Source organism: Trifolium pratense, linkage group LG7, assembly GCF_020283565.1.
Source record: "Trifolium pratense cultivar HEN17-A07 linkage group LG7, ARS_RC_1.1, whole genome shotgun sequence".
In the NCBI taxonomy this organism is placed as follows: domain Eukaryota; kingdom Viridiplantae; phylum Streptophyta; class Magnoliopsida; order Fabales; family Fabaceae; genus Trifolium; species Trifolium pratense.
The window spans coordinates 36852877-36866932 of NC_060065.1; the positions used below are offsets into that span (position 1 = coordinate 36852877).

At 28.6% G+C, this 14056-nt stretch overlaps 2 protein-coding genes across 2 annotated transcripts; one reads left to right on the forward strand and one right to left on the reverse strand.

The window, feature by feature from the left end:
* The first annotated feature begins 3724 nt into the window (after positions 1-3724).
* On the forward strand, positions 3725-4571 carry LOC123898006 (dof zinc finger protein DOF1.5-like). Its single transcript, XM_045948850.1, has 2 exons — positions 3725-4372; positions 4406-4571. Exon 1 carries the CDS (start codon positions 3833-3835, stop codon positions 4313-4315), a length of 483 nt encoding a protein of 160 aa, XP_045804806.1. The 5' UTR covers positions 3725-3832; the 3' UTR covers positions 4316-4372; positions 4406-4571.
* Positions 4572-10030: 5459 nt separating this feature from the next.
* On the reverse strand, positions 10031-11187 carry LOC123898694 (olee1-like protein). The gene is made up of 2 exons (XM_045949708.1): positions 10969-11187; positions 10031-10622 (listed from the first exon to the last, which is right to left on the reverse strand). The coding sequence occupies exons 1-2, from the start codon at positions 11123-11125 to the stop codon at positions 10270-10272; spliced, it is 510 nt and encodes a 169-aa protein (XP_045805664.1). The 5' UTR covers positions 11126-11187; the 3' UTR covers positions 10031-10269.
* Positions 11188-14056: the final 2869 nt, after the last annotated feature.

The window sequence follows — 14056 nt, forward strand, 5'->3', positions numbered from 1 at the left end:
AATTTAGAGTTGTGTGTTGACTCTTGTTGTGAATATGTTGCACTACAATGAAGGAGTGTGCATTTACGGTGGGAGCTTATGTAAGAAAATAAGAAGATTATATTACAACTTGATTGGAAGTGCTTTGTACGTATATCATGCATACGAGAAATGTTATCTAGACACAATTTTTGAGACAAAAATATAATATTTAGGGACAATTTTGTCATTTTATATCCTTCTCTCTTCCATCATTATTATTTCTTCTTTATCAATTTGTATTTTTTATTAAGAAAATGACATAATTATCCCTAGATGTTGTATTTTTATCTCAAAAATATGTCTAAATAACATTTCTCATGAAGTTAATAATTGTGCAAATGCATTAACACATATATAGGATGTGATATGAGTTCTACTACTGTGATGTTTTATGAGTTTTTTTTCGACTCAAATTATTTATTTAATGTTTAGGATATGTTTGGGAGGAATGTTCCCAGATTAATTTGGTTGTAAGCTTTCATCTTTTGAACTTAGCCCTCCATTTTATCAAAGAAAATATTTTGATTATGTAATTGGTTATATTTTTTTGAAAAGGGTTGGACAATTTTTATTACAAACAAGCCATTCATTGTAGAATGGATGAAGTAACTTTTATGTGTTATACACTCCAAAGAAAAAGTATATTTTTTTACAATATGATAAAGTAAAGCAAATTGATGCTTCCGTGGTAAAAATATTTAAAAAAGGAAAAGAAGAAAGACTAATTAAATGAGTTGGAAATGAAATGAGATCACTTTCCAATTAATATTATAAAAGATTCATTTAGAAAAGAAAGGTTGATCTAAGCACTAGAGATAATTAGCTTAATTAAATTAGTGTTTTATTGAGTTGAATGTTGAGAATGGTACTTGTAAATATTCTGACGTTCAAATCAGTATAATAGAAAAAATAAATTTTAAGTGGAAAAATGTATACCTAGGTTTTGCTATGAAAATGAGAGATTAACCTATTATATTGAATTCTTATGAAAATGAGTCTATGAAGAATTCGACTTTGGATTGGTCCATAATAAGAGATTAAGAGTTAAGATCCTCTTTATTTTTCTCTTTATTACTATAGTTTTAAAGAATTTTAAAATATATATTAAATAATTGAAACTACCAAATATCTCATTATTGTACTTATATTCATAAAATTTTAGTATTGACAAAAATGGAGAGAATTTTGATTTTCATAACCAATGACATACTGAATTATTAAAATTTAGATACGTACTAAAAAGTTGAAATCTTCTCTCTCTTTTTTTTCCCCCCACTCAATCTATTGCTATAGTTGTCTTTGTGAGTATAATACAGTTAGAAGGAATATTGCAAGTAATATATGGTGACCAGAATTTAAACCCTAATACTTTCATTTATCCATCTTAAAAAAAATAAAGTTCTAACAAGTAAATAGGAAAGATTTTGCTCCGTAGTAAAAGAGAATCGGACCCATAACCAAAACTTTTAATTGATGGAAAAGGGTGCAAACAAATCCATTGGAGCCTAGAAAGTTGGCTTTTGGTTTGAAAAGTACCAAATTCATTTAGCAGCATGCAACTTTAGGAATCATATATCCACTCAATTTGCATGTTGCTTACTCAATCTTGATTTGTGACCTACCTACTTAATATTTTGCTTTATTAAAAGCCGCAAAAAGTCATGCCTAGATCACACTTATTTGGATGTACCCTAATTCATTTGATTAGTGATGCATGCATCCAATACCACTCTCTGATTGCAAAAAACCAAATCAGTGTCATGCAAAAGTTAATATTTCTTAGCAAAAATTTATTTATACTTTAATGTATCATAGTTTCCTAAAAGGGACATATTCCCATTTAAGCTGGAGCGATACGTAAATACTTCAATCAAGATATTATGTTTAAGTGGTTAACAAATTCCAATGAATTGTTGAAAAAATCCGAGTTTGATACCTTGTAGGAATAATTCTTGATCCGATTTTACTTATCTCGCTATCGATTATTAAGACCCTCTTTTCCTGAGAATCAGAAGATCGAAAGAAAGAAAGAAAAAAAAAACGCAAGTACTTCTCCTCAAGAGGCCAAATTTTTAAAATATCAACCATCAATTTGTGCATATTTATTACAAATTTTAAGGGCTTGATAATAACTCTTACAAAAGTACAATTTTTCAGTAATTTAGTACTCTCTCCTAACTTAATTATAACCGAAAGTCAAAATATATTTGATTATAGTTGCCGATTTACAACATCCAAACAAAGAATTAATCTATTTCTTAATTTTAATTATGAGCATCTTCTTAGCTACACCTAGCAAATATCAATTTCTTCAAAGCTTCACAACTGTACATTTCCCATATAGAGTTTTGTGCATACTTTGTTGCTCCTTATAGAGTAAACCATTGCATTAAGTCATTTCCGTCTCAATTCAAAAAAGAAAACTTAATATACGACATATGCCTTTAATCATGCTCTTTAACTATTTTTAAAAAAACCAATTAGAGAAAAGGAAATGCAGTACATTCTTACTTCCTCTAATCTTTATTATTAAAACAAAGTTTACTTAGTTCATATAGAAAATAAATTTTAATTAAGACTAAAAAGAGTTTAGATGTTCTAACTCATCTGACAAAAAAAATACCAAAATTATTAGACGTGCCAAACATCACCACCAAAATTCGAACTCCAATTTCCTGATTTATATATTTGAGTTTATAATAATTTTGTGATTATATTTTACCAAAAAACCAAAAAGAGTATGCAAAAGTACATGCATTCCTTTTCGACTAACTTTCTAGTTTGACACTTTACAAGCTATCTATCTGGATTAGGCCCACATGGTGGACAATTCACCACCATATGATGATGACGTAGACTAACTCAAATTCCGTTTGGACAAAAAAAAATGAAGTGATAACTCTAGAATAAGAGTTTTTATTTTATAATCAACAATAAGATTTCGCAAATAAATATATTTTTATGTATTATTATAAATTTTTTAAGATAATTTATGATAAAATAATTTATAAAAATATAATTTTTGTTAGTTTAAATTTATAAATTAACATAAAATTTTATTTATTTGCATAAGCTATTTTTATAAGCTAAAAAATAAGCCGAATTCAAACGGATCCTAAATGATTCATTGTTATATTATTACATTTTATTGATCTAGTGACAAGGGATTTGAGTAGTATACATGAGGTCCTGAGTTCGATTCTCTGCTCCGTTGTAAACAAAAAAAATTAAAAAAAAATTCAACAAATTTTTAAATTTTATTAGTATTTCGTAAATCTCAATTACTTGGTAACTATTGACATTATTGTTAGAGAATAAAATCCAAATTTAAATTACTAGATTTAGTTTAGTGGTGAAAGAATTTGATAGTACATTAGTGGTCTAAATTCGATCATTAGTTTTATCGTAAAAAAATAAATCCAAACCCAACATTTCTCATTTCTTCATCCCCATTAGATTTCTTGACCAAAATTTAATTTTTAAACTTCGAATATATTTTATATTTTACCAAACTCTGAAAAATACCATAGAATTTAAAAATATACTCACCAAAAGTTCTCTACTATTCACTAACCTCAACCGCTTTCCACTCTATTTTCTTTGACAAAGGCACTTTATACTCCACCTACGTTTAGTTTTTTTGTCGTGTAGCACGTGGTTTATGATTGTGCTAACTAATAAGCACTTTTCACTTTTTGAATTATAAAAAGCCCTTCTATCATATTTCCTCCTCAAAGCCAACCAAAACCTTCTCTATTAAGAATAATCCAATAATTAACAAACTCTCTATTTCTCTCTCTCTATATGAAATATGGCTGAAGAAGTTAGAAAAGATGAAGAGAATATTAATAATCAAGGGATTAAGCTATTTGGCACAACAATAAAACTACATGGTGAGGAATCAAAAGAAGGAGAAAAAGAAAGCGAAGATCGGACGGTGGAGAAGCGATCAGAAAAGATCATACCGTGTCCAAGATGCAAAAGCATGGAAACTAAATTCTGTTATTTCAATAACTACAACGTTAATCAACCAAGACATTTTTGTAAGGGCTGTCAGAGATATTGGACAGCTGGTGGGGCCCTCCGTAACGTACCGATTGGAGCCGGTCGTCGGAAGGCCAAGCCGCCGGGTCAAGAGGATAGCGGATCACCGGATAGTTGTGTATATGAAGCTGGTTCCGATGATGGGAATAAGTGGCACGTTGACACGACTCCTCGGAGTGATTTCCGGGAAGTTTTCTCCGGTAAGCGGCAGAGGGTGACCTCTGGTGGTGGTTATTCGTTAGCCTTGTGAATTCTGTCTTCTTTTTTTTTTTCCGCTTCTTCTGAATTTTCATGAACTATATGGATGGAGAAAAAACCATTTTCTCCTGTGAATTTTATGTAATAATTTAGATTTTGTATGAGGTATATTTAGAGAATATAGTTTCAAATTAGAACGAGTTGACTAAAAATGGTAAGATTAAACTGTACATATACATATAGTTCATTTTATCGCAAATTTGTATTTTCATTTGTTGAAACAACTAGTAAAAAAAATAATTTATATTCTCATTCGCTTCGCTTCTTTAGCTCAATTTTTGGGCCGTTTCCAACGTCTTCTTAATACATATGAGTTATACTCAACATTATTTTACGGTTTTTTCTAATTAACCCTCACATAAATTGAGGGTAGGTGCCCTATGATGATGTGGCACCAATGAAATTCATCCACATTTATTTAAGTCAAACATAATTAATTTTTCACCATAAATTATTTTGACTACTTTTATTTTCAATTAATTATATTTTATGTATTATATTCTATGAATTTAAATTTTGGACCTAATTACTTTTGATTTGTTTGCTTCTTCTTCAAATTGTATTACGTCTCAAACAACTTTCTTCTTCGTGTAAAAAAAAAAAAAAACTTTCTTCTTATCGTCAAAAAACTTTCTTATTCTTCTTAATGCTTTCAATCTCTACCGCAGCCTCCACCACCGTCATGTTAGCATTCTACGGCTCCTCCGCTTTTGTGTTATCCGATGTCAATCTTTACTGCAGCCTTCGCCACCGATCTACCGGATTTCTTCAAGATTCTAAAACTTGTGATTTTCAATTTCTTAGATGTTATGTTTTTTAGCGTATTTTTTCCTGTTTTTTTTTTCCTGTTATGTCATAGAATGTGATTCCTATTCATCGTCATTTTGTTTTTGTTTTCTTTGGTTGTCCATATCGGGAAAAAATTGAAAACAAAATAGTTTAGAGAAGACAAAACGAAATTAGGAGAAAATTAGGAAGACAAACTAATTCTTGAACTTGTTTAGAAGTAAAAATATAAATAGTTCATCTGAACTAAAAGAAAAGTCGGACCATTGTCGGAAATCATACACACGGGAGCTCGCCCGATCACAAGTGCGGTCTACCTGAAATTTATCCGATCAAAATGAAAAGGTTCGACTATTATAAGAAGACGAACTAACTCTTGAACTTGTTTAGGGTTTAGGGTTTAACTATTGATCACAAGTAAAAATATAAATAGTTCATCTGAACTAAAAGAAAGGTCAGACCATTCTCGCAAACCTAAACCTAATTACTTAACCTAATTTTTTTCCCCTCTTTTTTCTAAGATCGACATCATGTCAACCAACGTTAATCTGTGCAATGATTTAAAGAGATTGAAAAAATAAATACTATATACTCCCTCTGTTTCAAATTACTTGTCGTTTTAGAAAAAAATAAAATTAAGAAAGTGTATTTTTGCACTTAATTTCTTATTATACCTTATTTTAATTCACCAACAAGCTTAATTTGTTTTTTTTCCAAGCATTTTATCTTTCCAATAAATTTAATATGTTATGTACCAATTTTTTTAAAAAACAAACATTTTTTTTCTGAAAACTTAAAAAAACAAACTTTAATTTTCCAAATATATAAATCTTTTACGGTTTCGACTACTCCTAAATATTTAGAATTTACACGAGTGACTTAAATAGTTAACAATTTTTTTTTTCTAAAACGACAAGTAATTTGAAACGGAGGGAGTATTTACACCGGAATAGCATAAATTATTTGTTTTTATTTTTTTTTGAAGCATTATTTGATTTCATTTAATAAATGTACAAGTGGAATTGTGTATTTAAATTAGAGATATTAGTTTTTTTTCTTTGTTGTTTTTGTTCTCTTATTATTTTTATTTAAACTAACATTGATATATATTTATTTTTTCGAGCCTATAACATTGATTTTTTTTTTTACTAATAACATTGATATTTTAGAATCAATATATAACATTTAGAAACAAGCATTCAATTATCAAATTAATTCTAATTATATTTACACATTGTCTAAAATATAATTAAAGAAAACTAGTAACATAAAATATAATTAATTGAAAATAAAAGTAGTCAAAATAATTTATGGTAAAAAATTAATTATGTTTGACTTAAATACACGTGGATGAATTTCATTGGTGCCACATCAGCATAGGGCAACTACCCTCAATTTATGTGAGGGTAGAGAAGTACTCACCTTATTTTACACTTACTTTTTAACAAAATCACGATACACTATATCTCAAACAAAAACTACACTTTAAAATACTATAAAATCATGGTCCAGTGATTTTGTCATGTTCATTGTCAATATGAATATTTACATAGATGGTGTGAGATTCGCAATAATGCTAAAACAATTCAATATTTATTTTTTCATTGAAAATAATTTATATCATGTTAATCATATGGTTTAGAATAGAATATTCGACCATATATAAGTGAATTCTTCGGTATACATTTTTTTAAGTATGTATATCGGTATACTTGTTGAGGTGTTCACTAATATATAATCTAAACAATTAATTGGATTTCTTTTTTTGGAATAAGTTTTTAACTTATGGAAAAAAAATCAAATCTAAAATTAATTAAAAAGAGATATAAAGAATGAAACTCCTCATATTACAAGTTAATTTTGTAAAACTAAGTTAACCTCAATATAAAAACTTCATAAGAACGGTCGCTCTCAAGCTTTTTTGTTTTTTATTTTAATGGTCCAAAAATGTGATAAAAGAATATTGGTTGTTTTTGCAATTATTCTCTACATGAACATTTGAGAAGGTTTCAACAACCGAGGGACCAAAGAATATATATCCTGTATTATTTTATTTTTTTTGACGCAATATATATCCTATGTATTAAGATGTGAACAAAAATGCCGCAGCAAATTATTATTCTATGTAATATTATTCAACCATATGAGAAAACGTCACGATTCAGCATAGTAGTACAACTATTTATAAGTCATGAATTTGTAACAAGATAAATGAATAAATGATAGTTCAATCTTATCATTATATACATTATAGCTGTGATGTGAATGTTTATCGATCGGTCGACACGAAAGCTATACCAATTGACAATTGTAAATGTTGAATGGATATATATAGATGAAATGGTCATAGATAAAAATCTTAAAATAGACACTAAGACACGAACATTTGAGTTAATTACTTCATTATTTCCTTTCTCTTGACTAAGGTAAAGGCCGGCAGAATCATATCAAATCTCTTTTTTTTTTTTTTTATTGACTAAATCAAAGTTAAAAAATTAATTTCAAATTATAAACCAATAACCAATTTTGTGTATAGTTTGGTATGAATAGTAGTAAAATGACAGATATTGGATTCGGAAGGTTCGGGGTTCGAGCCTCGTCAGTGCTCTTGGAGATAAATATAACTATCTGTCTAAAAGCTCTAAGAGCATCCACAATGGAGCACTCCATTTTTGAGTACTTAAATGGTTCCACATAGACACATCATCAATTTATTATTTTTTTAATAATAGTACCTAATAGGTACTCAACCCCTCCAATGGAGCATTTCTTAAAAAGTTCTAAAATGGGTCCCATCAATAACTTCACATAATTAAAATTTGAAATTTAATTTAAAATAATATTGCCAAATTTTAAGAATTACATAATTAAAAAATAATTTAAAATAATTAATAAAATGGTAATTTTGAGAGGAGTAGAATCCTTCAATTTGGTTTTGATTTATATGATAGGAGTATTTATTAACGTTAAAAAGAAACAAACAATGACTACCAAGTCTATATATGGTTGACATTAAATTTTTATGCCAATTTAAAAATTGTGATTTTTTTATTTTTTGAATATATTAAATAAAGTGGGTCCCATAAAAAGAAGAGAGAGAGTTCTTATATTAGAAGTGGTACTTATTAGGTACTAAAATGTGTTGTGCTCCAATGGTAGTACCTAATAAGTATCATGAGTACCTAATAGGTACTACACCATTGGAGATGGTCTAAGGTCTTCTCTTCTTTATCTTGGACTGAGGCACCATCCTAAATTTTTTCTACCAATTTTTTTTTTGTGCTTACTACAAGAATTGTTTTTGATTGATTCTTTTAGCAACAAACTTCTTTTCTATATTATCGAAAGAAAAAGAAATATCAAATTATACCTTGGTTACCAACTATATGTGGGTTATACTATTATAATTGTTTTGATTGATTCTTTGAGCAATGAACAGCCAATTTCCTTTTCTCTAAAACACATTTGTTTCTCTCTAAATTTAGCAAGCCCTACAATTGCAACACCATGCTACAGTTGTAGAAAAATCCATACACTAATATCCAAATTTCATTTTATACATAAACTTCATATTTACGTCCAAACTTTTAATTAACATGATATCAGATTTAGAAATTACAATGTGAAAATTGGACTTATGATGAATTGCACCAGACGTGAGGGTGAGTATTGAATTTGTTTTGGGTTGGTTTAGGTTATTAGTTTGTTGGATGTATATATTTAGTTGCACAAGTGTAGAACCTCATGTTATGTTATATAAAAGATACTTCATTAAGTTGAAGAGTACGTTTTGTGAGGAAGGAAGGTTTGGATGGTCCAAAGATTTAATCATTATTTTCTTTGTCTAAGATTTAATCATTTTATTTGATCACACAAACATATTTGATAAAAGGTAAAATAAAAAAAATAATTAAATATATTTTTTAAAATAATTAAATGATATATATTTTTATATGAATGTGACTAAATACTTATAATCGTATAAATATTTTTCATGTTTTATTTAAATCTGAATTCTCTCTTATCATTCTTTCTCCTGTTTCTTGTCCTGCACCAATCTGGACCGTCCATCTATCAGTTTGTTGTTAATTGATACACTAAATTTAAATCAATGGATAAAGTTTGTGCAACACCATCTAGTAATTAGAGAGAATTCGGTTCCATTTTATTTATAAACTATTGACCTCAATTTCTTAATAATGTGAAACTTTTTGATGTAAGTTCTTTTCAACTAAAATAAAATATCCTCAAAAGATTAAGACTTAAGTATGAAATGGCAACATAAGGAAGAAATATTCTTGGATCGGGGGATACAGTGGAAAACTTGATAAAGTTTCCGAATAATGTTTACTCTATTAGCTGGATGGATTTATATAAAATTAGAGCCGTCACTTTTAAAAGTTTTTTCCTCAATATTTTTTTAAAAAAAATCAAATTATTATTTTTTTAAGCAAAAATCAAATTATTTTGTCAAACAAAGGACATAGGTTTTTATTATTAATTAATTCATATGATAAAGTGTTTGAAATGGAATATGATGTTTTAGGTTCCCACTCAACATATTATTTCAAATTTTCAAGCAATAATCCTTTTATTTTTCTTTTGTCACATCAATTATACATAAGACGACAAATTTAACTATGCTTAAAACCACTAGCTATAATATATGGTGAAGGTGGTTGGTAGGTAACTTGGTATATAATTAGAAATTAATTATTGTTCATTTAAAAGTCTAGGTTTAATTTTTGCGTACACGTTTTAATTTTTTATTTTAAATAATTGACTTGAATGGCCTAATAATATTAGGAAGTGTCAATTTCCATTTTCTCTTGAAAATTCACCTACTTAATTAAAAATAAATTGCAACTTATATTTTTATTAAATTATGGCTCAAAAGTCTAAAAAAAAAAAACAAAAACTCTTGGCATCTAAAAAAAAAAATACCCAATATTTATTTTAAAAAAATGAAAATGGATTACATATAAATGAGAGGAATAATATCCTTTGAGAGGGTCTTCAAATTAATCTAAGAAAACTCCTCCTCCAAAGGTAAATACATAAAATATTCCATTATTACATAACAATAAAAATTAATGGGGGCAAAGCAAAAGATTACTTAAGCTACCCGTGCCTCTCCTTAATTAATAAGCTATAATTAATTTAATCATCATCGGCTGTAGTTCCATCTTCATTGATTCCAAGTTCCTTGAAGATTTCAAGACAACCTGGAAGACGATCCTTCTTAAGGAAACCAAGAGGGTTAGTGGCACGAATAGGGGACACAATTCCATTGTTATTTGTGACACTGATTCTAGCTGCTTGTTCTAAGTGAGAATCTGTGTCAACTTCTGAACAATCCTTTCTTGGACTCTTCACAAGTACAACCTGACAAATCTCATCTTCATGGTCTCCATCAATCTCAACTTTGTATGATCCTCCATGTCCTGTTACTACCTCTTTACTGAATGTTAGTGTTCCATTTTCTTCTTTGCATTCGACGCGAACGGTTGCACCTAATGGTCACACAAATTTTAATTTAAAAATTATAATAAATATAGTGATTGTGCGATTTTCGTGAATTTGTATTCCTCGTAATCACTGATTACATGCATTATTGAGCTTGAGATATGTGTTTGATCTCATTTAGACGGTTACAAATCTTTTGACCGTGAGAATGCGTGTAATCGGTGATTGCAGAGAATTCAGGTTTAATTTCATTCGCATAATTGAAAAATGAAGAGATAAAATCATACAAATGCGTTAATTATGCATGGATATAAAAATGTGAAATTGGATCCTCTACGGCTGCAATATAGTATTGCAATGGTAGCGGATCTAGGTTCGAAAAAATGTATGTACCTTCTAAGAACTCGGTCAATTTGGTGATGAATTGGATGCGGCATGTATCACAGTAAACAACACCCTCGACAAAGAAGCGATCGCTGCGAGAATAAACCGAACCAAAGAAGGATAAAAAGCAAAGGGTGGAGATAAGGATGATTGTAGACTTTGCCATTGTTCTTGATATTGTTGTTATGAATGTATGATAATTAATGTTTCTTAAAATGACTTGATGCTTACAATGAAGAAAGGATTAACTTTTATACTAAAATATATAATGGATTCTGAGGTTCTGTTTTGTTCCCTTATTTGTGGATGATCGAAATTTTTATTTTGACCCGTTTTTTCCTCTCCTTTTTCTAAGCTAACTAAGCTATTATGGCCTCAAGTGAGTGGTTCTGTTAATTTGAGGTAAAATGTGAGATCTATAATTAGTAATGAAGATCCAGCTTGATAGGAAACAAAATGAAGGGTCACCGTTCCTCATTTTAACGAACATCAATGAGACAAAAATAATCAATTTGGCTAAGAACTTTTAATTAAGTCACACGTGTGGTTTAAAAATAAAACATTCCTAATACATAATTTCTTGGTCCGCATTTTGTTATTGCATAAATTATAACTATACTTTGTCAAAACAAAAAAATTATAACTATGCTTCATGACTTAAATTATAACTATGCTTCAAAAAAAATTATAACTATGCTATAAATATGGTGAAGGTGGTTGGTATAACTTGGTATATACTATATAATCTTTATCTTTATCTTAATAAAAGGAATAAAACTGATTACTCCTTAATCAATTCTTTAAACACCTCCTTAACCCTAATATGTATTTAGGCTTTGGCTAACATGGAAGACTTCATCAAGTCTTTAGTCTCCCATGGTGCACAAGTTGCCCATATTATTATAATGAATACGAATTTTGCAAAATCAACCGTTGGATTGAAAGTTTATATCGTATAGATTATCCATAATGTTTTTCTAAAAAAAATCGAAAATCGTTTGATATGTTATTGAGACCAATTAAGATTAACGGTATACAATAAAAACTCATAAACCGTTAATTTTGATGGGTCTCAATAACATATCAAACGATTTTCGATTTTTTTAAAATAAGTTATGGATGATATATACAATATAAATTTTCAATCCAACGGTCGATTTTGTAAAATTCGTATTAGTTATAATAATATGAGCAAGTTGTGCACCATGAAAGACTTGATGAAGTCTTCCATGTTAGAATTGGCCATGTATTTAACTCTTTAAGCACCTCCTTAACCCTAATCTGTATTTAATTTCCCTCCAAACAGCTATTAAAATTAAAATAAAATAAAAAATTATAATCTGCCTTAATTCCAATGGCAAACGTATTTGCTGCTTTTTTCTCTCTATATATATTGTCATCTTCTAATTATTTCATTTTATTCACCTACTGGTATTATTTCCTTCACTACTACAAAAAAAATGGCTAACTTGAATACCTTAACTATTCTTGCTCTACAATTGTTGAGAGTTTTGCAAATATTTTAATGATTGTTGTTGTTTATCATATTATGAATAGCTTCAATACAGTTTTCTATTCCACCTAACTTTTTTTAATCGTACAATGGTAGGTCCGTTAAACCCGAATCCTACGACAGATCGAGAGAAGTTTTTAAATGCTTTTCAAATTAAGTATCGCACGCATATTGTTGAGTTTGACATCAACGAAGTAAGTTTTTTATTCTTATTAACTTTTTATGTTATAGATTTTTATGCTTATTAGCTTTTTATGTTATTTTTTTCATTCATCATTCTAATTTTTTTTTTTGTTTTCATTGTTTATTAGGGTGCAATTATGCTTTCGAAAATGTTTTCCACAGACTTTCGTCATGATGTTCGGCGTTTTGCAAGTTTAATTGATCCATTAGAAAATCAATTTGAAGTGTTAGTGGAAAAAATAAATGGAAATGTTTATTTAACATAGGAATGGTTTGCATTGAAAGATTTCTACAACATTTCTGTTGGGGCGTGGGTAATTTTGTTGTACACAGGATTAGGACAATTTGGCATCATTTTAAAGGATAGGTTTGGCCAAGTTATAGATCCACCTATATTTGTACCACCCATGAAATTCAAATTAGACACATCGCGTGTTGGTTCTCATTTCGTTGACGATCTTTCAGAGTCAACTGAACTACTGTCTTATAGTCATCCAATTTATTCAAATGATTTAACTTATGAGAAAAAGTTATCGTATTATGATATTAGTACTGGATTTTTGGTAAGTTAATTATATATACATGCATTGTGCAGGTCTTATTCACTCATCACTGATACGTAATTACTTTCTGATGCACTATGTCTACCAGAGGTCTAGCAATGTGTTCTTTTTTTTTTTTTCTTTTTTCTTTCTTATAAGCACTTTATCCGTTTTTCTTACTTCCAATGGAAGATGGAAGTATTCACATGTTGTTTCTTGATGACAAAGTGGGTATTTTCTGATGACCTGCAGTGTCCAAAAATTCATGCGACAATTCGAAAGGATCTCATTCCTAAGTTTAAGAATCAAATCTAGGAAGGTTCCGCTTATGCCTTTGCATTTTTTTTCATATAACCTTAATACTGATTTAATGATTTTAAATATATTTTGTAGTTTTGTAAAAAAAAATAAAATTATTTTGTAGTTCCATTTGTACGGACTAATTTCAATTTCAATATGTTTAAATTTTGATTTTGTGTTATTTTCTTACTTGCAATTTTAATTGTAACAATTTAAGTGGTATATTCGACGCTCCACTAAATCCGTGCAACGCACGGGTCGGAGTCTAGTAATTAGAAATTGTTGTTCATTTAAAAGTTTAGGTTTAATTTTTGCTTACACGTTTTAATTTTTTATTTGGTTATTTATTTTAAATAATTGACTTGAAAGGCCTAATAATTTTGGGAAGTGTCAATTTCCATTTTGAAAATTCACCTACTTAATTAAAACTAAATTACAACTTATATCTTTATAAAAATTATGGCTCAAAAGTCTAAAAAAAATAAAAAATAAATAAACTCTTAGCATAAAAAAGAAATACACCGAATATTTATTTAAAAAAATGAAAATGGATTACATA

Excerpts from the sequence above, each read along its gene's own strand:
- LOC123898006 (XM_045948850.1), top strand. The coding sequence starts at position 3,833 with ATGGCTGAAGAAGTTAGAAAAGATGAAGAGAATATTAATAATCAAGGG.
- LOC123898694 (XM_045949708.1), bottom strand. The coding sequence starts at position 11,125 with ATGGCAAAGTCTACAATCATCCTTATCTCCACCCTTTGCTTTTTATCC. Across the intron at positions 10,623-10,968 it reads ATTGACCGAGTTCTTAGAAG|GTGCAACCGTTCGCGTCGAA; the intron begins GTACATACATTT and ends TGTGACCATTAG.